The sequence below is a fragment of the Seriola aureovittata genome, chromosome 10 (assembly GCF_021018895.1).
Source record: "Seriola aureovittata isolate HTS-2021-v1 ecotype China chromosome 10, ASM2101889v1, whole genome shotgun sequence".
In the NCBI taxonomy this organism is placed as follows: domain Eukaryota; kingdom Metazoa; phylum Chordata; class Actinopteri; order Carangiformes; family Carangidae; genus Seriola; species Seriola aureovittata.
Window position 1 is genome coordinate 1,092,118 of NC_079373.1, and position 27,093 is coordinate 1,119,210.

Genomic DNA, 27,093 nt, shown 5'->3' on the forward strand with positions numbered 1-27,093 from the left:
AAATGTTCTCATATACCGAACTGAAATGCTCCTTCATAATATTGTGATCAAGCAAGAAGATTTCCGTAAAAACTAAGTGGCAACCCATCGTGATGTCATCCACTGGTTTGTGAGCTGCCATTTTAAAGCCTTGAGTCTGGCATTTTGGCTGTCGGCATCTTGATTTTTAGGAGCCATAAGTAACCATAATTGGACAGGAAAAGTGAGGGGTGGATCTGACCTACACCCACCTACACCAGCAACCCGACCGCAAAGTTAGCTGCCTTAATTCAAAGTAAACCATATAGCTAAGTTTCAACTACAAATAAATGAGCTGCACAATAACAAACTAATATGTAGCATTTCTGTCAGAACTTCCAGATGCTGCGCTGATATTTGTATATTAGCGATGGATAAAATGCTGTGCAATGTGAAAGAGATAAACTTACAGAGCTGAACTGTCACCAACTATACAGATCTACTCAGACTCTTCCAGCTCATTGTCTTGACCATCTCTGATGTTCATCACTGTCCATGACCTGCTCAACAGCAAACAGCCTTTAGCAATTGAAGAGCCAGATATTCTCAGGAGTTGTTTGAGCTTAAGGAGTGTGAATAGAGCCAAAAACATGACTGGTGATGCTAATGTTACTGTGTGTCTGCCACATGTGTAAATAAGGACGTTATAAAGTGATAAGAAAACAATTGCAAATACACAAACGCACTGCAAATTCAGTCGCACAACACAATGGGGGGACAGAAGGCAAAATCCTAACTGCAGTGCCCCATGTTCGAGTCCAACCCATGGCCCTTTTAATCCTCTCTCTCCCCCCGACTTTCCCTCTCTCTCTGTCTCTCTATATCGGAATTAAGAAAAAAAATATATTAAAAGAAAAAAAGTGATGCACCTTCTGGGACGCAGTTTTTGTTCAATGCTTTTAACTTCAAAAGTCACAATTGGGCATTGAACAAGTTTGTTTTCTGAAGTTGTTTGTGTTTTGACTGTTAGCATTAGGACTGCACCTAATGATTATTTGTTTATCGATTTTTTTTCGATTAATCGATCGATTATTTTTTCAATGAATCTATTATTTTTTTCATACTCGATTATTATAACAACGAATTTACACAAAATACATTTTAAAAACTTTTATAGTCATTTATATTTCAATATTTTTGTTCTTTAATACCTTTTGTGTTTTTCATTTTGTCATTTTTAACAGTTTCACCAAGTGCTGCACATATTTAGGAACAGTATAACTTCAGCTAATAATTAATGTCACTTCAGTACAGTATAATAAGGGTTAATAGCCCATAAAAAAAACAAAAAACAAACCTTGAACTTTTCCTTATTTTATTGATAAACCCACTGTAAATCATAATAAAGAAGAAAAAATTTAACACAGAAAATTGTATTTATTTGTTTGAGTTGTTCTAGAGGTGATTTGAAGTTTCTATCTTTATCTGTTCATGAGATAAGCTCATTCTCTGGAGCAGTATTTATTGGTGTCTTTTGTCTGGTCCTTGAAAAACCAGCTCCAAATTCTCTGCTGCACTAAATATGTGACACATCCTTCTGTCTTTATTCTGTCACTTCAACAAACTCTAAACAACTTCTCCTCACTTTGATATCAGAGTAAAACAGCACTGCTCACGTTTAGTCTGGGTATAATGCAAGGGCAGGCCAAGCCTCTGAATCAGGATCTGAATCATACTCTCGCACGGGGGGTTAAAAGGGTTAAAACAAACAAATATGACAAACATAGTATCCACTGCAGGGCATTATTCCCCAGCAAAAATAGCCGAGTCTTAACTGGTAATCTGTGTTTTACAGTCCGATATAAAGTCTCTCCAAAATAAAGCTCCGCTCCAAGCATTTGAGCATGGCAGTAGTTCTGCTGTGATAAGCCATTTCTAATTTGCAGAGCTTGCAGAGCACCATGTTATTCGTCCCTTCTTAAAATACTCCCACACTTTAAATGATCGTGGGTGAGGTTATTTCGCTTCAGCTTTGCTCTTCAGTTGAATCCATGCTCTGACTGGGTGCAGCTATCATCACTAAAGCAAAACATCACTAACATCACTAAAGCAAATAAATAACTGTACACATAAAAAACTGACAGCACACATTTTGATAAAAGTTTATGAATTTCCCCTAGGGGATAAATAAAGTATCTATCTATCTATCTATCTATCTATCTATCTATCTATCTATCTATCTATCTATCTATCTATCTATCTATCTATCTATCTATCTATCTATCTATGTATCTATCTATCTATCTATCTATCTATCTATCTATCTATCTATCTATCTATCTAGTTCAATAAAAAAAAAAAACTGTGGTGTAAACTATATGCTACAGTATAGTGTGCATATTGGCACGTGAGGTATATGAGGTATATGAACATGGATAGATAGCAGTAGGGTCAATGTGGAAGTCATTAAATGAGTGTGTGTGCAACAGAGGTGATCAGTGCACGACGCAAGTCTGAGTGTGTGACGACACAAGTAGCCTCACCCTGAAATGAAGACAGTGCTAGTCTGCTACAGACTTCTGTTTTCAGCTCTTCACTTGCTGTGACGCTGCTTTCTTAGCATTTTCTTAGCTTGCATAGGAGAGGAAGATGAAATGTGTAACAGTGTTCCCTCTCTTCACAGATTGAGGAGCTCTATGAAGCCTACTGCCTGCAGAGGAGACTCAGGGATGGAGCCAACAAGATGGTGAAGGCATACACTGCTTCTCCAGGCAGCAAGGAGGCCAGGGAGAGTTTAACAGAAGCCAATAAAGGATACAAAGAATACACAGAGGTAAGACACAGAGGACAGAGCGTTGGCGGGTAGGATGGAGGAAAATGGTAATGGTATAGTTATCCCTGTAGGAGAACTGGACCATTGCATAAGCAAGTTGTAGGGGATTGGATTAAAGAGTAATATGATATAACATGGCAGCACTATAGATCAGGGGCCAGTCGCACAAAACACTTCAAGTTTAATTTCTCCTCTGCTGAGGGAGTTACTTAAGGGTTTTTCACAGAATCTCTGAAAATATTTCCTTAGTTAAGAAAAGAAGTTGAGGCATTTGCAGCACTGACAGATTCTACAGAAGTAAAATTCTACTGTTTCCATGGAGACCATTGATTTGCTGCCATTAACACATGTGATACCTGTTATCACTTTTGGGAAGTTGATAACATTAAATAAGTGCACTGCTATCTCAGCCTCCTCTTGTTTGGACGGGACCATGTTGCAGTTAAAACAGAGTCAGATATATCTTTAGTTTTTTTCCTTACTTTGGTCACTAAGGTGTTTTGTGCAACTTTTTAACTGACATTAAGTAATTCCTTAAGTATAAGACCAAGTTAAGGAGAAAACCTTAAATATAAGTGAACGTTTTAAGGAAAGCTTAAGGAGAAGACTTAAGGGTGTTTTGTGCAGTTGTTTTTATTTTAAGGAAATCTTAACTCAGACTCAAAATCTTAATTTAAGGTGTTTTGTGCAACCACTCCTGATCATTAAAGTCTCCCTTGATCTTCTCTGTAGAACATGTGTGTGTTGGAGAGTGAGATGGAGAACCAGCTGGGGGAGTTCCACATTAAGATGAAAGGTAAGAATTAAACATCCACCCATGTGTCTTCACTCTTTCTTTTCATCCCCCGTTTTACTTCTTCCCTTTCTTTGTCTTCTAGCCATTTTGCTCTCTCCTAAATTCACATGCTGGAAAAGGTAGACACTCCACAGCTCAGTGTGAGTGGGTGTAATTCAGAGGATCTTTGAGTCAAAGAGTTTCTCTGTCAGAAGATTACTGTGCCTCTGATCTCATGACTGGTACTGGGCAGATAGTCAGGTATCTGGGTAAAATTGAAAATAATATGAAAACACAATAATTCTAACAATTATTGTACTAGGCTGCACGGTGGTGCAGTGGTTAGCGCTGTCGCCTCACAGCAAGAAGGTTCCGGGTTCGAGTCCCGGCTCGGCCGTGGGATCTTTCTGCGTGGAGTTTGCATGTTCTCCCCGTGCCAGTGTGGGTTCTCTCCGGGTTCTCCGGCTTCCTCCCACAGTCCAAAGACATGCAAAATGGGGACTAGGCTAATTGGATACTCTAAATTGACCATAGGTGTGGCTGTGAGTGTGAATGGTTGTCTGTCTCTATGTGTTTGCCCGTAGAAAATGGATGGATGGATAATTATTGTACTTGGTCTTATTCATCAACAGGTAATTTTGTCTGCTCCTGATCAAAAGCAAAAGCTGAAATATGCCGTATTTGTTTGATTCATTTTTTTTTTTTTTTTTTGGGCCTTTTTATGCTTTTATTGACAGTGCAGTAGAGAGAGACAGGAAATGGGGAGGCAGAGAGAGGGGGAACGACATGCAGCAAAGAGCTGTCCGACTTGAACCGGGGCCGACTGCAGCGAGGACCTTAGCCTCTGCACATGGGGCGGATGCTCAACCAACTGAGCTACTTGATACTCTTCAACAGTTATTCAGTGATGACCGAACAAACATGGCTGCTGTGGGGCCGCTCCTAAACACTGTATTATTAGTTCAGTTTACAGCAACAAAGTATAGTTAGGGGTTTCAAGCACCGTGACTTTTATTTCACTCAGATTTTTATTATCAAACCATCAAATGTACACGGAGCAGGAAGACGTGTCCAACTCTAAAACTAACTCAGTTCAGCTGTGTCATTACAGGTACACAGTAACATGTTCCGTCAGTGGTCTGTCGTATTTCCAGACAACCTTTGGTGCAGACAGACCGGTTTCAGCATGTTGATCGGTTACATCTGTTTCTATTTGTCTTTCAGGTCTGGCTGGATTTGCTAGATTGTGTGCTGGTGACCAGTATGAGGTTAGTCCATCAGTTCAGCTCTCTCTCCCTATCTCTCTCTCTCTGTGGGTGATTTTGTATTTACTGTGTTGTGAACTGGCTGACTGATCAGACTGATCCTGAGGCAGAACTCTGTTTGAACCAGAACCAGGTGTCAGGACCGAGTGAGGCCTCTCAATACCTCTCTCAGTATGTTGAGTGCACAGGGAGCCTCTACACCACTTTGTAAAATAAATCAATAAAACATTATAGCAGCGGTACACACAGCTAGAACAGCACGATGCTCACCTTCACCTTCTGGCCTTAAAGCCAAAGTCGAGTCACATTTTATTATATAACCCAATATCACAAATCACACATTTACCTCAACTGGCATAACAGCGTGTAGAGCATATCGACCCCCTCTGTCCTTCAGAATCAGAGGAGGAAAAGCTTTCCAAAAAACCTTTAATGGAAGAAACATCAGGAACAGCAACAGAGGACATGCAATAAATGTTGTGTGTATAGAACAACAACATCTGAGAGGACATCAAGCAACTTCCAGGTGCTACCAAACCGAGAGGAACTGAGCCTGAAGACCTGGGAAGAGGACAGGCACAAACCCCAGCACCTCATTCATACGTCTAAGAGAAGGAAACAAACACAGAGGCAGAGAGAGACGAGGAGGAGGACCAAGACCAGATCCAAATATCCGGAATAAGGCACTGACAACTAGGGAGGGTGCATCACAGAGAGGGGGTGGGGGTGCTATTGGCAGCCTGGGGGAATAACCAAAAAGGTTTTAGAGGGATGCAGTGGTTTTCAGAAAGTTTGCAGTAAACTCGGCAGGACCACACAGACTCTACTGTACTAGTATTAGGATTAATGGATTCAGTGAGACCGAGACCGACACACTATGGGGAGATGGTAACAGGCACAAGGCCCCAACTGATCAAAGCACAAGCCACTGACTGAAAGTTAAGGCCTATAGATGAGTTTTAAGTTTGGGTTTAAAGGCCTCACTGGAGTCAGACAGTCTGGTGTCAGCTGGTTGTTTCAGAGGGAGGGGGCACGGTAGAAAAAGGCCCTGCAGCCTGCTGACTTCCTTTTAACTCTGGGGACAGGAGCCCTGTATTCTGAGAGCAAAGAAAGCGGGATGAATATAAGATTTAAGGAGGTCAGACAGCTATGAAGGAAACGGAAGCCGGTTCAAATCGGTACAAATTGTCAAAAAAATTGATTTATTTAGCTGCACAATTTCAAGACTTTTAGTACGAATACACAGGAGACCAGAAAACCAGGTGTTAAAATTCTGGACAGCACAAATGTGTTGTTACTCCCCTCAGGTTGAAACACCAGCACTAGGCGTTCTTTAGGGTACAGGCATTCATTAGTTCAGTACAATATCAAGCATTCTCATACAGAATAATCACATAACAAATGTAATACAAACATAATACACACTATTATTATTACACTATTTGTCAGATGTAAAAGGCTATACGCGACTAACTAACTTAGGGATAAATGAAATGCAGGCAGACTATCACGCTGCGACCATTAATCACTATCTGCAAACATTATACAGAAACACAAAAATAAGTTGCATACCTCATTGGCCGCGTTATCTCAAAAAAGTCGGTAAGAAAGAAGACCTGACTCTTCCAAATCTTCACTTTATTTGCCTTGCATCAAATCTGACACCCTCTGCCTCACATGCTGACCGTGGGGTGCAACAATACTAACAAACCCCACCCCATACAACACTAAAACATTAGTTCCTATGAAACACCAAAGGTACACAAGGTACAAATAAGAATAAATGGACCTTTAAATATTTATTCTTATCTGTACCTTGTGTACGTTTTTAACTATTTATATCATTCAACAAAATATAATCTATTTTAAAATGTAAATTATTCTTATATTTTAAATCAAATTAGTAAATGAACTTAAAAATGTATAACTTTCTCTTATGCAGCTACAGGTGTGAAGTAGGGTCTCAGTGTCTGTCACATGTGGATGAAAAAAAGGCGGGGTCGTGATGTCTTTAAAGTGATGGTTGGGGTTATTTGACGTGGGGTTGTGTGAGGTAGTCATGCAGTCGCTGTGTTACCTGCAGTAGATTCAGATCAGCATGCTGCCAGTTACGAGCGGCGGCCAGGTGTGCTGGCACAGAAGCTGACTGATGTGCTTCTGTACATGTGGTTGGTAAAAAAAATGCATTTTAGACACACAGCTGCAGCGCAATACAGTGCACACTGTAGGTGCACTTGTGCGTAGGAATACGGTAGTTGAGTGGTTGAGAAAAATAGAACCAAAGGAAACTGTTTTTTTGACGCGAAGATACAGCGCTGAAAATGTTCTACTTGAAGCTACATTTAAACAGATATTGGATTGTTTCAGCTGGCCCCGTGCACAGCAACACATAGCTCTGCTAGTGTACCATGTTCCCTGCTGCCTCTCCTAACTGGCAGCACTGATCTGAATCTACTGCAGGTAACACGCTGACTGTGCATGACTACCTCACACAACCCTACTTCAAATAACCCCAACTATCCCTTTAATGTCCTAATCAAAAGAGAGGGTGCGATCAAACACCACGAATCTGGGCTCTCAGACTTTGAGAATCACACAGTTGTTGAGTTACTGTTACTTATTGAAACTGGTGTCTATGTCAGTGTTATCTAAATCTAGGCACAGGTCTTTTATGACATCAAACTTCTCACAGCAGACAAGCCGGCCTTTACTCTCACAGGCACATACAGCTGAGTATCATCAGAGCCGCGGTGGATATTAACTTCATGACTGTGTGTACTTTTGTCAAGAGGTGAAATATAGAGTGAGTAAAGCAGAGGGCCAAGAACGGAGCCCTGGGGTACTCCGTATTTCACAAAAGAAAATACTGATATAGTATTATTGTAGGAAACACAGTGTTCTTTCACATAATCAAGACTTGAAACACATGAGATGTTAAATTTGTTTTCAAATCAGTTTAGCAGTACAATAGCATACAATGATTTGGTGGGGACAATGCCAGTTGAAAGTGGTAAATTGACAATATTTAGGATTATAGATCCCTAAACTGGCCAAAGATCCTTGGAAAGCGGCAGTAAGTATGTTATGAAGCCAAAACCAGCTTACACACAGATTCCTGAGAGGTCTGAGGTCTTCCAGTGACACAGTCATTAGGACCATCAGAAGAATTATTTTCCTGTAAACTTAAACTTCACTGTATAGACAGAAAAATTGCTTTGAAAATGGGGTGAAATGATGGGTTCTGAAGAAAGAAAGAAAGAAAGAAAAAATAGAAAAAATAAAGGAAAATCTAGGCGACTTGTACATTTCTGTCATACCTTAGAAAGAAAAACAAATTGATGAGGAAACTGGTAAATTCCACAAAATCTCTGAAGGCACTTGTATGTTTCACTTAGGGACTAATCTGTTTGTATTATTGGTTCTTCCATGTGTTTCATAAGTAAGTGTATCAGCTGAGAATTTATATGACAGAAAACTTTCTCCATGTTACTGTTCATACACATATGTCATTACTTATCAGGGTTGCACTGATCTCCATGTGTTTCTGGACTACTTCATTGATGCAACTAGTTTTTGTGTGCAATGAGCCGTTTTGATCCTGAGTGTGTGCATGTATGTTTGTATGATCATACGTGTACCAGAGTGTATCTCTCTCTCTGTTATCTGCCACCAGTGTACATTCACAGCTAAGGCTCAGTGAAGAACAGATAGATTTGAGTAGAGAACAGAAAAAAATGGAAAAGTACAAAAGATTCATCTCAGACAGTTGAAATGGTTGTTGAACACAATGAATACACACATGTAATATACACACAGCTCTGCTTATATGCACAACTGAGATTGATGCAGCGTGTGTGTGTGTGTGTGTGTGTGTATGCGTGTGTAGATCTTTATGAAGTACGGTCGGCAGCGGTGGAAGCTGCGAGGCAGAATCGAGATCAATGCCAAACAGGTGTGGGACAGCGAGGAGATGGTGTTTCTGCCACTCATCAATGAGTTCCTCTCTGTGAAGGTCAGTCCCTTTGGATTTATTTTTATTGAAATAGCTCATTCATACTTGATATTATACTTTTGTCTTGCACACTTGTACCCATGGTTCCAGGCTAGTTGGTCCTATCTCTCACTGTTTGTCTTTTATGTTATTACTTCCTCTTATTTATCTTAGTTTGACAGTGTGTAGGTGTCAGCCTGAATGAGACCAGGGGCCAGTTTCACCAAGATATCTCAGACTGCTGCGTAGTGTTGGTCCAGTTTTCTTTTTGCTCACAAGTCAGACCGTTTCACTGAAATAAAGACTGGCTCATTTTAAGACAAAAATATTACACACCTTACCCCCAGGCTAACTCAGGCCCACGACCGATGTTACCACGGTAATGATCAATGACACCTGTGCTGACCAACAACAAAAAAACAGGGAAACATAGCTCATAATTTGAGTTTTTAGAGACTGCAGCCAATAATTTTTTCAAATCAGATTTTTATTGTTTCACTTTGCTGAATTTCACATTTTACAACGTCCTTGTAACTGTTGAATTCTTCTGAGAGACAACCATTTTCTGCCAAGGTAAATGGAGCTGAGCTGATGGACGCGGTTCCTCGATCAGCCTTTTTTCTTTTTTTAATTTACCCAGAATTGATTGGAATACAGTCTGTCTTAAGATAGTCAAGAACTAAACTGCTTTGTGCAACAAATGAATTTAGACGTCTATCTGAAGTCTGACTATTTGTTATATCTAAGGCATAGTCAAAGTCTGTCTTTGTGAAACTGGCCCCTGTACACTGGCAGAAGGACTGGAGAAAGCAGAAGACAATGGTTGCATGATCAAACTTTATTACTGCGGTCTCCTAGGTGACAGAACTGAAGAGCTTAGCCAATCACGTGGTTGTAGGGAGTGTTTCCTGTGAGACCAAGGACCTGTTTGCTGCACTGCCCCAGACGGTTGCCGTGGATATTAATGACCTTGGGACTATTAAATTGAGCCTCGAAGTAACCTGGAAGTAAGTCTTGCCAACCCAGCTGACTTGATGAGAACTGTCCTGTTTGTCCATTAAATCAGTCAAGTGTTATTCAGTAACAGAACATCACTTAAATATTATATGGACAGTTTATTTATTCTGTCTTTTGTCTTCCATCCCTCAACCCCCCACCCCCCACCCCCTCCACCCTTCAGTCCATTTGATAAAGATGACCAGGGGTCAGTAGCGAGCACAGTCAACAAAGCCCCAACTGTCAGTAAGAGATTCTCAACAATCTTCAACCAGAGTCCACCTGACACGCCGTCTCTACGTGAACAAGCCTTCTATGTGAGTTCCTCCTCCTTGATTCTCTTTTACCCTCCACAGTAATGTTTGACTGAATGTTTTTGACTGAACTTTGTGCTGATATTCACTTTCACCTTTATATTTGTATACATTATGATGTATTTAACATGGCAGAGTGCAGTGCATGCAGTGGTTCCTAAGTTGTGGGCCGGGGCCCACTGGTGGGCTGTGAAGGTATTGCAAGTGGGCCACAAATCATTTGCAAAACAATACAATTTTGGTGAATTATGAAAAAAACAAAAATACATATATATATATATATATATATATAAATATGTGTGTGTATTTTTTGAATGTTTTAAAAGGGTATAAGAATGTTTAAAAACTCCTTTGTTTGTTTTTTTTCTTGTATTAACACCTATCACTGTGATAAGCCACGGACAGGAACTTTTATGTTGTCGCTGCCGGACTACATCATATAGTTGTTTGCTATCTCACTCTGATTGCGCTAATAGATCACATATATGGCAAAAACTGGAGAATCAAAACAGATAGCTGGTTAGAAACAGGGTCAAGAGACAGATGGTGAATCGACAAGTGATCCCTCCCCCGACAAACAAAAAAGAAAAACTGACCTTCAGTCTCTTTCAGTTCAGTCCTGAATGTTTGATCATTATCATTAAAATAAAAAGTGCTCTGAGAACGTATTATCTGGCCTCCCTATTGTAATGGGGTCGGATGTGGCCCATGATTTTCAGATTTTCAAGTGAAGAACTCTTGAAGAAGCAAATAATTCTATTTCTCATCAAAGAATTTTTCAGTTTCATCAGATAAATGACAGGACAGAGTTGAGCTGTTACGGTTTAAAAACACTGCAGACTGAGTTGAGAGAACAGCCACCGACCTCTAACCACTCCCACTGCGCTTTGCTCCACCTGCTGCTCCTCTGACGTGCAGTCTCTGCCTCGGAGTCTGACCAGGCGGCAGCACTGGCCGCTGCTGGACATCTTCAGAGACACGCTTAGCCAGAGCTGTTCCTGTAGCGACAAGTCACCAACAAGACACGCCACTGCAGTAAGTCATGATGGAGTAGAACCCCTGCAGATTGTAAAAGAGCCCAATGGCGTAGAACATTGGAAACATAGAGCAGTAGTCTCTGTTTGTTTGCCCATAGCCTCATGGAGCCATGAGGTATGTATGCAAGGTTTCCAAACAGCTACGCAGCTGATTTCACTGATCGTCGACAGGAAGCAGACATCTGCTGCTGTAGTGTAGATCTGCACATATATGACTCAGCACCGGCCTGTAGTGCAGGTAGAACCTCCTGACAGAACTTAGACAGTACTTTTAGGCCTTTAAGTCAATTTATGATGATAAAATTTGGAGTATCGTGGACCTATAAATCTGTCAGTCTACCACCTGATGTAGGTTATGACAGTATAAACTATACAGACTATAGAGGATATAAAGAAACATCTGCTGGCATCAGTCATGATGGAGAAAGGCTTAAAGGCAGTTTTCTTTTTATTCCTCCACGGCGACAGTCAGAGCTGGAAGCATATTGTTTTTGGGTTGTAGTCCATTATCTATGTTTAAACATACATACGTACATTCCATTGATGGAACTCAAATTTGGCACAAATGTCCACTTCGGCTCCAGGATGAACTGATTAGATTTTGGGGGTCAAAGGTCAAGGTCACAGTGACCTCACAAAACATGGTTTTGGCCTTGTGAACACAATATCTCAGTAACGCCTTGAGAGAATGCCCACTGGGACTCACGCGCGAACTGATTAGATTTTGGTGGCCAAAGGTCAGAGGTCATGGTCAATGTGACCTCACAAAATAGCTAGTACTCAAGACTTCACACAGCAATTATGACCAAATTTTACACAAATGGTTCATATTTTCTGTGGCTCTGGATAAACAGGATGTGACCTGAAACTAGTCTGAGTGGAGGAGGCAGACGACCACCAGGAGCTGATTCTAGTTCTTTATTACACTTCCAGTCCAGAGTCCAACATAAGTTTTGACATAATAACAATGTAGTGACCAAGTTCATTGCTGACATGTGGGATCTCTGCAACACTGATAAAAGGAAGTCTTACAATCTGTGAAGAAGCTTGAGCACACACCTGTGTGTGACCACTCACTTTCATTTTGATTTCCACATAAACTGGTTTAGATATTCTGGATGAACTGTAAGTTTGTTTACATAATCTCTGATCATCTGATGACGTCATGTTCCCACATCTCAACAATTGCTTTGATGAATATAAAGTTATCTTAATTTATGTTAATTATGGTCAAACTATGATTGTAAGACATGAATTATAATAAACAGGAATTATCCTTTGGTCCTTGCACAACAGGTGCTCATTCTTGACCTCGACAACAAGTAGTGTTACTATTTTTTTTAAGCTTGATTTAAAGTATGATTGAAAAATGTTTTTAAATCTAGAACTTTGAACCCATGTAACTGTGAGGGTTTCACACAACATGTTTTTTATATATATATATATATATATATATAATATATATATATATATATATATATATATATATATATATATATATATATGTTCCCGTTGCCATCAGGTTATACAACACCTCAGCCAAAGGAGGTGGACTAATCTAATTATTATTGTTTATTTATTATTAACTGTTTTTATTATTATCAACAATGAGCTAATGGACACAGAATTTCCCCTAGGGGATAAATAAAGTATATATCTATCTATCTATCTATACATAAATATGTATATATATGGTTACTGAATGATCCTTGTATTTCCAGTAGAGCAGCTTTTAAAAGACTGGTCTTCCATTGATTTCAGCACATTGATCAGTATCAGGCTCATGAATAGTTTGAGACATTCTCCGTGACTTCACACTTAGCCTCCTCTGATCACTGTTGACCTATCAGTTTTGTTCTTGTGCAGTGTACTCAGTGTTTTACCAATCTGGTCACTGAAGCAGATCAGAAGAGAACAAAGAAGAGGATAATAAAGATAATTAAGGAGTGTCTCTGTATTTGCCAGATTGTTTAATCTGAAGTACCCAAGCCTCCTCCAACTGAACCTATCAACAGATTTCCATAATAATTACTGTGGATCAGAAAAGCGGAATGGTCCATCCATTGTCACATACAGTGTAAATAATCAAAAGGGGCAAAGTGTGTGAAGCGTGTCACAGAATCTGCAGTGTGGTGCTGGCCTGTATTAGCCTGCTAGCTGTTGGTCAGTTGAAGCTCATGGCCTGGATACAGAATGAATGTGAGGCCTTCTGGCAGGTGGTCTTCATCTCTCACAGCAAGCTAACTCTGTTGAGAGAGAGAGAGCATTCCTATTGGCTGTTCTACAAAACAACTCCAAAGTTGACATTTGTTTAATTATTTATTACTCAAACAGAATTTGGGGTTTTAGGAGGCGTTGTGTCCTGCAACTATTTCTTTGTGAACAACCAGGTGCAGTGACTGCACAGCTTCCTGTGGTCTTACAGTGACGTTACCGGGTTGGGAACCATGATAAGTGTCTGTACAGGGACCGAAACCAAAATTCGTGCTCACAAACCATATCTGATGACCTGCACTACAGATTGAGACATAGACACTACTGAGCAGATGGAAAAAAAAAACTGTTGTTGGTCAAGCAGTTGGTCAATCAAATCACTTATCTCCTCAAACAGCCTCATGATTGCCACCTTGAAGATGCCTTGAGCAACAGAATGTGTCCACCTCTGTTGATGTGTTTGTCTGTATTCGGCCTCTGTTTCATCAGTGCTCTTCCCTTTCAGAACATGCTGCGCCGTCATGAGGAGCTGGAGAATGGAACAGCTTGGTCTAACTCATCTGAGTCTTCTGATGACTCCTCTAGTCCTCAGCTGTCTGCAGGAGTGCTACGCAACTCCACACAACATAAGGTAACACACAGCACACACTGTGCATTATTTATGATCTGCAGTCCTGTTATGACTCTACCTCTCTCCTCTCAGTTTATCATTGTATCATTATCTTGGTGAAGTACTGGTTCATAAAGGAGACTGACAGTGGAAGTGACTCTTTGTTTTTCCTGCTTAAATCCCTCTGAGGGCCACATGAAGAATTTACTGTTTTTATCATCCCTTTGTGTTTTGCCTCATAAAGTTGTCATTTTTAAAAGTTTCACCAAGTGCTGCTCAGATTCGGAATCAGCACCCCAGCTAATTATATATGTCACTCAATAAAGACTTGTGTACAGTATAATAGAGAATTAGTAGCCCATAAAACAAAAAATAATCCTTTATTTTACAAATAAAAACCTTGATAACAAAAACTTCAACACAGAAAGTTTCACACATTAGTTTGTATTGTTCTAGAGGTGATTTTTCTATCTTTACCTGTTCATATATATGCTCATTCTCTGCAGCAGTATTTATGGATGGTTTTTTTTGTGCTCCTTGAAAAATCAGCTCCAAAGCCTCCGCTGCACTAAATATCTGAAAGTCACATCCTTCTGTCTTTATTCTGTCACTACAATAAACTCAGAGCAACTCCTCCTCGCTTTGACCTCAGAATAAAACAGTTAGTCTGGGCAGACAAGCAACTGACAGCCAGGCCTCTGACTGGTTGTAACAGCACCCACTGGAGCCAATAGGAGTGTCTAATTCAGTGACATGAACCTAGATGTCACTAGCAAAGATGGCGGATGAGAATATTGAAATAAGTGACTCACACAGACGAATGGGGGCTTGTTAGAAAGCGCTGATTCTCTAGGTTAACATGAAAAAAACAGCACCTCTATCTCAAAGACAACTGTAAAGACAACATGGTGTTTGCGAGTGCATACGCTCTCATGGGCTTCACAGGTTTAAACCTTTTAATGTCTCTGCTGCATCTCAGCGATCCATGCAGTCACATGTGATGCTCGTCTGACTAAACTATACCCTGTAATTTCTGTGTCTGTAATATCATTCTTTCACTTTCACAAAAGAAACGAGATTTCATCAAACTTCGATCACTTCCTATTTGTAAGTGCAAAGAGTCATGGTGTACAGTCGGGGGACTTGGTCCGGTCTACTCCAGTCCTTCCCTCATGTCAGCAGCTGTGCAAAGAGCTCAACACTGGCTTCATTTATTTAAGTTAACTAACAAATAAACCTCCCTCATGAGGGTTATCATACAGTGCCATACGCAAATGTAATATACTGTATGTACATGTATCGAATTTCCATATATAAAATATATGTACATATAAAATAAAAACATATATGTAGAAATGATATATGGAAATTGGAAACTGGAACAATTTCATATATTGACATATATGTCTTGCCCATATAATTTATGTATGTATGCTTACATTGTAGACATGTTACATAAATATATATTCATCACTAAGCCTGTCAGTATAATGTATGTTGTAGCAGGCTCCAAAAGTCTGAGACCACTTTCACAGAATGAGAGAATTAATAAGAAAATCATATATAAGCATATAGAATGTTTCTATGTATGTTCTTTTAATAAACTTGCATATTTAAATTAAATATACAGTGTATCATCAACATATGTGGTCACAACACATTATACCATATAAAAATGGACAAAAATGACACTGTCTAATATTGTGAACACATATCATAACCATGTTTTTTTATGTCAAAAAGTGACGGCATTTATATGAATCAGTCTCCTCCACCTCCGCCTAGAGGTCCTTCTGTCTCTCTCCTCAGGAGATAACCTCTCTCTCTTATGTTGAAACTGTGAAAACCCAGCATAAGGGGAGCTGGGTCTGTTTCCTGGTTGGAGAGAATTAGCTCACTCAAGATAAAGGTGCTTCCTAGGTTGGTGTATTCCTAATACAGGCGCAGCCAAGCTGTTCACTCCTGAACAGCTTTTACTTGAGTGTTGTACTTAAGTATATTTTTTTAATATCCGTTCTTTTGTATTATATTTTTAGAACCTTCTGACTTTTACTCCACTATACTTAAAGACAAACATTGTACTTTTGACTCCACTATATTTCTATGAAGTACTCTTTGAAGCAGAGCTTTTAGTCAGTGAATTAATTTTTCTTTTTTCTTTTAATGTGATAAACCATACATTGTGTTCATCACAGAAGAAACACAGTCAACTCCTCCACTGTCAGTCATGCGTGAACCTGTCAGTGTCCTAATGATGGCGACATTAGATAAAGATGAGGCAGAAGGTTCTTCACCAGAGACCAGGGTCTGATCTGAAGTCTGTTTGAAGGTTTAGAAATAATGAAAGATTCATTAGTTTGAAATGTTTGCTGCGTTTACCACGACCAAACTTTATCACATACTAAAGAAAAGGTAATACAAAAACAACAAAGGCTCCTTTTGTTGATTCAATTGTGTTTTTATGGCCATCTCTACCGTCTTTTTCTACAGGTTCATTATTACTAAATGAGGCAGAGGAATAACTAAACATGAGACACACTGAGCAGAGAGAGCCGGAGAGAGAGAAGTCATCGGTAACGAGGCTTCGTAGTAACGACTATGACCAACTCTACATATCAAACAGAGGGAGTTAGACATAAAGACCTGCCTCTAATAAAAGTCTGTGACGTTCTGGAGTTGAAGAAAATAAAGACTAAACCATTGTGGATGCAGACGGAGGCTGTGCTCTGTGTGAGAGACTCAATCAGAAAGACAGACTGTCTCTGGGGGCCCCAGAGTCCTGCCTGTGGCCCTTTACTGTGCGTCATCCTCGACAACGTCAAAGTTATAAAATCAGGATTTGAGTACAGGAGGTCCAGATAGATACTAGGTTTAGACCTAGTCTTGTTTTAAGATTATTTGTTGAGAATGTTATGCCTTCATCTGGGATTGTGCAGAGAGACAAGGAATGTGGGGGGAAAAGCAGAGGAGTGATGTGCAGCGATTTGTCCAGCCAGCCGGAATTCAAACTGGGGACTTGCTGCTCGGGGCATTTGCACTAGGTCTTATGTGCCCAGGTCGACGCATGACTTGTAAAATGTTAAAATCAATTTTAAAATGGACCGGCAGCCAGTGGAGAGATACTAGGACCAAGGTCATGAGTACTGTTACATTTCGGACCAGCTGAGGGTGTAATACAAATATCTGGTCTACTGTGTCAAAGACTGCACATGGGTCCTGTGTCAGTAGTTCAGAGCTGAGGGGGTCAGAGTGAGCAGAAAGCAGCCTGAACAAACAGAGGCTTCATCTGCTCTGCTTTCCTTTTCCACTCTTGTTCTCCTCCTCCAGAACAGTTCAGTTTGCAGTTCGATGGTTGTGTGTTGCGCTGTGAACAGTGATGACATGAGATTCAGCAGCTGCTCTAATGAACCACTGATCTTCTAAATACACTGTACAGATACTTGCTTTAACTGACTCCGACGTACTCAAGTTTTTTGGATTGTATAACGTGTGTTTATTTACTACGTTGTCAGTGTGTTGGCTTCAACCCTCCCGGTCACTCAGTGTGTCCATGTCTCCAGGCAGTGGTGGTGACTCCAGAGATCCAGCCAGCTGTAACAGGAAGTTCCTCCCCACAACCTGAAATCTCATTCTGCCCCAGAGACTCCTCCTCCTCAACTCCAAACTCCACCCACAAAGTCAGTGCCATCAGCGAGTTTCCCAACACACCCAAACACCAGGCAGAGAGCAACAGGTGCTGCTTCATTTTGTTACTGTGCTTTTATTTGAGCTCTACTCTATGTTCAACATTTTAACATGACATATTTGTTGACTTAATTATATGATGTATTTTACACAGAGGTGATCTTACATGCTCATCAGTAGATTAATAGTAGTAGACTAACAAATACATGAACTCATTTACAGGGAAGAGGAGAAGGGGACAGTGACTGTGGTGACAAAACCCGACAGTGAGGAAGACAATGCAAGGCAACAGTCTCCCATAGCAGCAGTGGATGGCGTTGTGTGGAACAGCCACACCTCATGCAGCTACTTGAGATCTCTGAGCCACATCAGTGAAAGCAGCGCTGACGGCATTGTGGTGACTGACAGGTCAGGCGGCGAATCAGGGGAGGTGATGTCTCTGGCCTCCGGGATCTCCATCAACGACATTGAAATGGAGATGCCCAGCAGAACTCCTGAGCCGCCCGGCTCTGCTGCCACAGACACTGATGCGTCACCAAAGAGACTCGGAGTCACTGAAGAAAATGCTGATGCTGTCACAGATCAACAACCAATCAGGGTGCAACAGGATACATCCAGCTCTTTCCTCACACCCTCCTCCCCCAGGACTGAAGGGACGGACTCTAACGCTCCATCACACCTGGAGCTCGACATCCTTCCAGAGAGCGGGGATGTGACGTATGTGGCCCGATGGGTGCCGGTGGAGGAGGAGCTTCCAGGTGCAGCTGCAGACGGTCTGTCCAGAGAGGATGATGGTCCAGTGGACTGCGGGCTGGAGGATGCCCTGGGAGCTGTAGTTTCCTCTCTGGATGATTATAGGGGACAGTTCCCTGAGTTACAGCTGCTGGAACATGAGCTGAAGCTGCTGCAGGTTACACTGAAGGTGAGAAACAAAGTTACTTCCAGAGGTGGGTAGAGTCGCCTAAAAATACATTCCAGTAAAACTTCTGCTACTGTATAAAAACAAGCTCTCCAGTCAAAACGATTTGGGTGGTGAGTAACCAGATACACACACACACTGCTGTCTTTTTCCCTGCTATGCAGTGTGTTTATGAAAAGTCTTTTGCTATCAGATTTAATATCAATGTCAGAACCAGCCTCAAACAATGTGAACATTGTTTGGACTAAAGCAGCTCCATTATTCTATAGGAGATCTCGTTTCTTTTTCAAGCTTTCACAGATACATGTAGATACAACAAATACACAGATTCTTCACATATACACACACACACAAACAGACTTTATTTATATATTAGTTATATATTAGTTTTTTTTAATCTCCCCTGTCACGGACAACAGGCTGCATGTGATATCAGTGTTTGATGTTAAGGGGGAACCAGGTCTGGCTGGTGTGTGATTGTGTGTGAGTCTGTGCATGCTCAATGTGTTTTCTATTCACTATAGATTGTGTGTATACAGACATGCACTCGGTTCTGTCTGCATCTAAAGACATACGTGTGTGTGTGTGTGTGTGTGTGTGTGTGTGTGTGTGTGTGTGTGTGTGTGTGTGTGTGTGTGTGTGTGTGTGTGTGTGTGTGTGTGTGTGTGTGTGTGTGTGTGTGTGTAGGGTGGCAGGCACAGCCGTTCGCCCAGCGTGGTCAGCCTCACCGTGGAAACAGCTCTGGGCAGCTTTGATTTCCTCGACACGTCTGACTGGGAGGATGAGGACGAAAAGGGAGACAAGAGGAACAGAAAAGGCCGGTCAGTCCTGAAACACTGAAACCCAACCAACCATATATTTTATACCTAAGATTAGCTTGAGACACACTCTTCTATTAAGTAAATAACCTTACTGTCAGTTATCTGTTCATTGAAAGCAGACATGGTGAAGTCTGTCATTGCAGGATAATGCTGCCATCTAGTGGAGTTGTTTTGGACCATCACTGTGGCACAGACAAACTGTTCTGTTGATAATACTGGGCTGGAGAATTCATAAGGACTTAGGAAAAGAATCATGTAATTACTTTTTAAACTAACTTCATTTATAACACCAGGAGGATAAATCCTCCTCCTGACCACAGAAACAAAACAACAGGATTGAAATGTTGAAATAAGATAACGTGAAAAAAATGTACAAATAGAGAAAGTAAAGCCATTGAAATAATAATTAAATAGAAATAAGGAACTGAGCAAGAGATCATAATAAATGAATTCAGAAATAAGTATATAGTTTCCTGTCCTAGGCGCTTTTGATATTTTTACACATTTGTTAAGTAGAGAAAATAGATTTTCAGTGTTTCACACAATGGGAGGGGATTTAGTGAAATGACATTTATGTATAGATTGTAGTATTTAGCTATGATGATGTTATTGTTAACTATAGATTCAATCTGCTTGTTCTTCATGACTCCACTGGATTTAAAGAGAATGAATCTATATTTATGAAGTTGGGCTTCAGTCGATCAGACAAGGATTTCCATCAGTTCTGGATCGTCTCACAAACACAAAACAGCTGCTGTAACTATATAAATGTACTATGAAACTATAATGGTGCATTGGTGCACATTAAATGCCACTGCAGAAAAGAATTGTGGGATGGCATTTCTCCTTTCCTTTTGTAAAGGAAGCTCCTATGCTAAAGGACATAAGATAGGAAGCACTGAAGCTCCTTTCCTCATCATTTAGAGAAGTGGAGCAGCTCTGATCATGATGCTGCTCAGATACTTCAGCTCAATTCACTCAGTTTCAACCTTCATAAGAAAGAAAGACTTTTCAAACACAGCCCTGGTCTTTGCAGCAGGAAGGATGGAAAAACCTGATATGCTTTCATAACTTCCTCCTGTCAACACAAGCTCACTGAAACATGACTTTACAGGGGTTTTTTCTGCTCAGTATCACAAACTGTCTGGCATCAGTTGCTCACCTTACATGTCATTTAATTTGACCATCTTGATGGTTGGGTAACTTACTTCAAATGAAAACGATATTGCAGTGGAAACACTTTATTAATATGAAAACAGTCAAATATTCAAAACCATCTTGTGATGGGATCTCACCATTATTACATGGGTATTCATTGGTCATGGGTTGGACCAACCATCTTCATGTCAACTACACATCTGTAAAGTTTCATGACTGTATGTGTGACAGAATCTGTCCACAGACAGACAGACAGACAGACAGACAGACAGACAGACAGACATATAAACACTAAGAATGCCTCTGTGATAGTTCCTGCTACAGTCGGTGTCTCCAGGACCACACTTTACCACAAGGACTTACACACATACTCACAAAGTGAAAACAACACCAGCAGCTGGTAATTAACAATAAAAACTAAAGAAGACTAAAAATCTGTGATCACTACAGGGTACAGCACAGGGTGCTAAATGCTAACACATCTTAATTGAATGTGCTAACATTTGCTGATTGGTCCTAAACACAAAACTGCAGCAGAGGCTTATGGGAAAGTCACATATCTTTTCATAAATCAAAGTATTGAACAAAGTACAAATTTAAGCTGATGAAGTTATTAAAGTTCATCCTGAAGGGAACATGAAGCAAATCAATCCCTCCTGCATTTGGTGAGATGTTTCACTCAAACTCACACATGTTAACCTCGTAGTGGTGCCAGAAAAGTTCTCTGGAGACCATAAATGTCTTTATAAGCCATCATCTGGCCCTTCAGACCAAAGTGTTGGTCCAATCAGCTGACCAGCAGTCGAGGTTTGAGTTAAGGGTAGGAGTAGACTCACCCCATTAGATAAGATAATTGACAGTGGTATTTCCCAGCTCTCAGACTGAGGTGGAGCTGATGCCTCAGGACAGACCTACAGACTGACAGCTGTGTGCAGAAATATTTTTCTGTATTTTATCAAATTATTTGTGCCACTGCTATAACACTGGAAAACATTTCCTGTCAAGTGGCTTTTATCTTTTGCTCAATGATCACGTGTTGTGTGTTTTAAACAGTCTGTTAGGCCGTATGTCTGTATCTACTGAGAACTTTATCTCCTGTTGAGAGAAGAACTGAACTGAACTGAACCGAACCCATCACACATTACAAATCCCTGTTGTGTGTGTGTAGGTCTCTGCAGGACAGAGGCTGGTACAGCCCCTCCTCTCCCACCTCCCCCCTCACCACAGGCTGCACCACTCTAGACTGCGCCCTGGTGGTCCACCTGAAGAACTGCAGTGCACAGTTGCTGGTAAGAGACCCACAACACCAGAGGCCTGTAGCTGCCATAATGCACTTGTTTAGCAGTGACACTCGCTATGCTTAAGTTTGTTTTGTAACCTAAATGTAATATGTAATAAGTTCTTTAAAAAGAAGCATTAGCAGAGTTAAAGCAGTGATAGGGTCACTCATGCAGTCACTGAAAAGTCTTTTGAAATACATGATTTCCTGTGGAAAACCAATTCACTAGACATGTTATAAAGATTTACTCTTTTTCCAAACATGTTGTTCTGAACATGGCTGTACATGAAAGTTGTGTGTAATTTGATATATGGCATTGTGTGTGTAGCGTCTGGGTATGTTTGGTCCTCTACGGTGTGGAGAGATGTACGCCTTGGACAGACTGCTGAGAGAGGCCAGGGTGCTGGAAATCATCCGACGCATCACCAAGGACAACCCAAGACGCCTCAGACAACCTGCTGAAGGTAGGTCCCTGTATCTGTACATGTGTTTGGGCTCCACTGTGTGTTTGTCTGATGATCACATGCAGCCATCACTTTCATATGCAGAAGAACTAGAGGATCCTCAGTCACAATGGCACCACGAATGGACACTTTCCACTGACAGCACATAAACATCTGCACCTCTCTTCCACGGACTCTATGTAATGTTGCTGTCTCATGCTAAAATCATTTAAATCCATTTCCCCCTCATCAATCTACACTCAATACCCCATGATGACAAAGTGAGAAGAGAACTCTTAAATTGTATTACAAAGGAAACTGAAATATCACATTGACATAAGTATTCAGACACTTTACTCTAACATTTGAGATTTTGCTCAGGTTCTTCCATTTCTAATGGTTTCTGTGTTGTAATTGACATCATTAATTGTGGACACTAAAAGTGCACATGTACTGGTCGTACAGTGAGAGCCACATACTCCTCCATCTGGCACCAAAATACCAGGCTTATGTATGAAATAAACAGATAAAGACAAAAACTAAAGGCATTTTCTCTATAATTTTAGTTTAATTATGTTAGTCATGGAAATACATTTGCTAAAAGTTTCAGCATGCTTCAGCTGAAGCACACGTCAGGCGATCAGACAGCTTCCTGTGTGGTTTTACAACGGTCAGTATAATCCACACAATCTTTTTTTTTTTTAAAGTATATTTTTTTGGGCTTTTTATGCCTTTATTTGACAGGACAGTAGAGAGACAGGAAATGGGGAGGCAGAGAGGGGGAATGACATACAGTAAAGGCCGTCCGATGCGGGACTCGAACCGCCACTCGAACCGCCACTACACTACACGACGCCCCCTAATCCACACAATCTTAACTATGGTCATGTCAGCAAAGCAAATTTAAATTTAAATGAACATCCTGAAGCACATTGAGGCTAAAAACAAGAGACGCAATAAAAATTTTGGTGTTTCAGCCAAACCTGCTTCACCATGTTGAAAGTGACAACTAACTAAATCTCCACAGAAGATTCTCCTGAACCTCTCTGTTCTGCAGCGCAGTGAGATGAGACGTTTGCTGCAGCTGTAGCTGCTTCTCTGTCCTGCCATAATGTTGTGGAGAGGATGGTTGGTATTGTCCAAGATGGCCTCCATCTTAGACCCAGCCTGTTTGACCAGCTTGTCCAGGCTCTTTGTGTTAATGTCGGACATGCTGCCCCAGCAGACTGCAGCATAAAGGAGTACACTGGCCACCACTGACTGATAAAACATGTGCAGCATTTCACTGCAGACGTCAAAGGATCTGAGCCTCCTGAGGAAAAACAGCTGGCTCTGCTCCTTCAGGTAGATGGCATCTGTGTTCAGGGACCAGTCCAGTTCACTGTCCAGGTGCACACCTAGGTATTTATAAGTGTGCACCACCTCAATGTCTTACCCTGGAATGCTGACTGGCTGAAGGGTCGATGACCATCTCCTTGGTCTTGGAGGTGTTCAGAAGGAGGCAGTTCTTGTCGCTCCATTCACTGAAGGCCATCATCAGATCCCTGTACTCCTCTTCTTGCCTGTTCCTGATATGCGCCACAATAGCTGTGTCATCCGAGTATTTCTGGATGTGGCAGGACTCAGATTTGTATTTAAAGTCGGCCGTATACAGGGTGAACAGGAACAGAGCCAGAACAGTCCCCTGTGGAGCCCCAGTGCTGCTCATCACTGTCCCTGAGACGTGTGGTGTCAAATGTGACAAGTGACAAGTATGGTGGTGTGTCAGTGTGCTGTAGTCTGGATGTTAGTGTTTCAGTCGCCATCAAGTCTCAGTCTGCAAAAAATTGCTGATCTTCCTCTGTGGAAAAAGCAGTACTGTATGAATAATAACTAAGAAGAAACTAGCTTTTTCTAAGCTCTCAACTGCAAGTAGGTCAGGAATGAAGCTCCATGCTCCAAACTGAAGAAATTACTTAAACTTCAAGGGCCTGATTGAAAATAAAGAGTAATTCTTTCTTCTCTTCCTCTCTCTTTACTCTGTCCTATCTTCTCTCCATCACAGTGGTACCTCAGCTGGGCATGTGCCTGGGTGCCGAGTCACTATGGCAACACAGTGTGGGGAAGGGCAGTGTGTACAGCATCTCTGCTGAGAGCTTCCTGGTTACGCTGTCTACAGCCTACTCCAGCATACTGCCCGAGAGGGTGAACAGCATGGCAGACACAGGTACAACATTATCCATGTGTGTGCATGTGGTACCTGTCAGAGCGGGTGCCATGTTAACATGTGTGTGTTTCTGTGTGTGTTGCCTAGTGTTCTTATGTCTTGTTGAGCGAGTGCTGGATCAGAGGTTACCACGGCGAGGCAGCAACAGAGACACAGTGACCGTGACGCTGTTCCAGCTGTGGAGTTACTTAGACGCCAACAGCATCAGTGACATGGAAACACACATCACGGAACTGGCAGAAGAGGGTATCTCTCTCTCACACACACACACACACACACACACACACACACACACACACACATGTAAAGCTAAATGAACACCTGTATGCAGTGGTAATAAACAGAGACAACCTGCCTTCCACCAGTGTGGCTGGTGCAGAGGCTGGCATCATGTGACCAGGAAGTGATCGTCCACACGCTGCGGCGTCCTGCAGAGTGCAGCCTGAGAAGAGAGGGACTTCATGCTGTGGCTAAATTACTAAAAGACCCTCGAGGCAAAGTATCAGCCTCTGCCAGCTCTGTGCTGAGGAGCCTGGCTGCTCAGCCCCGGCAGAGAGAGCAGGTGAGTGTGTTTGTACTGGATGTATCTGTGACCAGGAAGTTTCTAACACTTTCACCAAAGTCTTGCCAAGAATGATCCATATTTTAAAATGATTTTAATATATTTGACTTTGTTTTAGGTGTATTGTTTTTACATTCTCTATGACCTCAGTCTATTCTGGATTGTGAGAATGTGTCTCCAGTCTTACTGTTACATGTGTTTACTTACATCATTCTAATTAGTTTTTAATGATGATCCTTTTCATATTGTTTTCCCGTCGACCATGCAACTTTTGTACAAAATCAACCAGATCTGTTTGACTGTTTATAAAACATCGATCCATTATCTATACCGCTTATCCTTGAAGGGTCACGGGGGGCTGGAGCCAACCCCAGCTGACACTGGGCAAGGGCAGGGTACACCCTGGACAGGTCACCAGCCTATCACAAGCCTGACAACCACTTACGCACGCATTCACACCTATGGGAAATTTAGAGTCGCCACATAATCTAATGTGCATGTTTTTGGACTGTGGGAGGAAGCCGGAGAACCTGGAGAGAACCCACACAGGCACAGGGAGAACACGTAAACTCCACACAGAAAGGTCCCAGGCCCGGGGTTTGAACCCAGAACTGTGAGGTGACAGTGCTAACCACTACTGTGCCGCCCTATTTATAAAACGTGAAAAATAAAATGATACCCAATAATTGCATTACACCTTTTCAGCCAACTTTATTCCAACTTTTTTTAATTCTATGGTCAATAGACCTAATTTAAGTAAACTTATACTTCACTTTTGAGTATAAAGAAGCAGACTTTTTTAATTATTTTGACTTTAGTTACAATCAGAGGAACATATGTTGATGGATTATCACTGACAGATATATGTCAAAGTTTAGTCAGGATACTGTTTGAAACCATTTCAAATTTTTTAATGGCAGCCTATAATGACACCTGTTGTCCTCGCATGTCAAAACTGACCCGGTCTGTTTTGACATGCGAGGACAACAGGTGTTACTGTTTTTAGACAGCCTCATTCCAACCTATTACCATCATTTTTACACTTGTTTTTTGGAATTCAAGGATAATAAACCTCATTTACATAAAAGTATACCTAGTTTTAAAAATAAAAGTAAAAATAAGAAGAAATTATAAATTATTATGGATTATTATGGATTATCACAGACTGGTTTATGTCAAATAATAGGCAGGATCCCAGGTCAAAACTGACTGATGCAATTTTATTCACAAATAAAGAAAGCAAAACAATGTTATTCACCAAGAACATTTATTTCCAAAACATAAAACTTTGGTTTCTATCATTAGAATAAATTCAGTTCCTTTTGGATTATAAAATCAACTAGAAAATTCCTGGAGAAATTTTGAATGTGCCCGCTACTTGGTGCGTGTACTTCACTCCTCACGGTTCTATCTGTACAAAGCACGTTACTTTCAGTTTTATTCATGTCGTAGAGACACTGACCTGGACAAAATGACCTCACAATAATGGTTTTCAACCAAAATTTTCCTCACAATTATAAAAAGACATGTACACACACGCAAAGAACCACACATCAACGTGCACACACAAGTACACGGAAATACACCGTGTTGATTTATCTTAGAGTTGCTCTCATACCTGGGTTAAAAGGCTAAGAATGTAACTCCCATCACTTCCTCAAAAACCGTAAAAGATATCAGAGTGTGTGTGTGTGTGTCTGTGTGTGTGTGTGTGTGTGTCTGTGTGGCTGTGTCAAAGAGTCTCTTAACGAGCTGGTTCCAACACCTGTGTCTAACTGCAAGACACAGAGCTGACTCAGATGTGGGTGTGATTTTGGCTCGGCGAGCCTCTCAAACGTCTGCTATTTGTGAAAAAATGATCACTCATATAAGAACCATTAGAGGACCATGAACGGAACAAGATCTTTGTGCACTGCATGTCTGGCTTTGGTGTTTCTAGAGCCAAAAATGTGGACACAGAAGCGAGTTACAGAAAAATGTCACTTCTGCATTTTTGGGGAAATGGGCTCCTTAATTTGTATTGCAGTC

At 41.1% G+C, this 27,093-nt stretch overlaps 1 protein-coding gene across 4 annotated transcripts in view; it reads left to right on the forward strand.

The window, feature by feature from the left end:
* Positions 1–27,093, forward strand: part of ripor1 (RHO family interacting cell polarization regulator 1) — an 86,382-nt gene that overhangs the window by 49,081 nt on the left and 10,208 nt on the right. For all 4 annotated transcript variants that reach the window (XM_056386530.1, XM_056386529.1, XM_056386531.1 and 1 more), the window contains exons 7-21: positions 2,642–2,791; positions 3,524–3,587; positions 4,791–4,834; positions 8,718–8,843; positions 9,681–9,829; positions 10,003–10,135; positions 13,889–14,014; positions 17,554–17,726; positions 17,900–18,599; positions 19,284–19,417; positions 21,744–21,864; positions 22,183–22,318; positions 24,342–24,503; positions 24,591–24,749; positions 24,869–25,065. In XM_056386530.1, the coding sequence (XP_056242505.1) occupies positions 2,642–2,791; positions 3,524–3,587; positions 4,791–4,834; positions 8,718–8,843; positions 9,681–9,829; positions 10,003–10,135; positions 13,889–14,014; positions 17,554–17,726; positions 17,900–18,599; positions 19,284–19,417; positions 21,744–21,864; positions 22,183–22,318; positions 24,342–24,503; positions 24,591–24,749; positions 24,869–25,065 (2,574 nt within the window). The remainder of the gene's footprint in view (positions 1–2,641; positions 2,792–3,523; positions 3,588–4,790; positions 4,835–8,717; positions 8,844–9,680; positions 9,830–10,002; positions 10,136–13,888; positions 14,015–17,553; positions 17,727–17,899; positions 18,600–19,283; positions 19,418–21,743; positions 21,865–22,182; positions 22,319–24,341; positions 24,504–24,590; positions 24,750–24,868; positions 25,066–27,093) is intronic.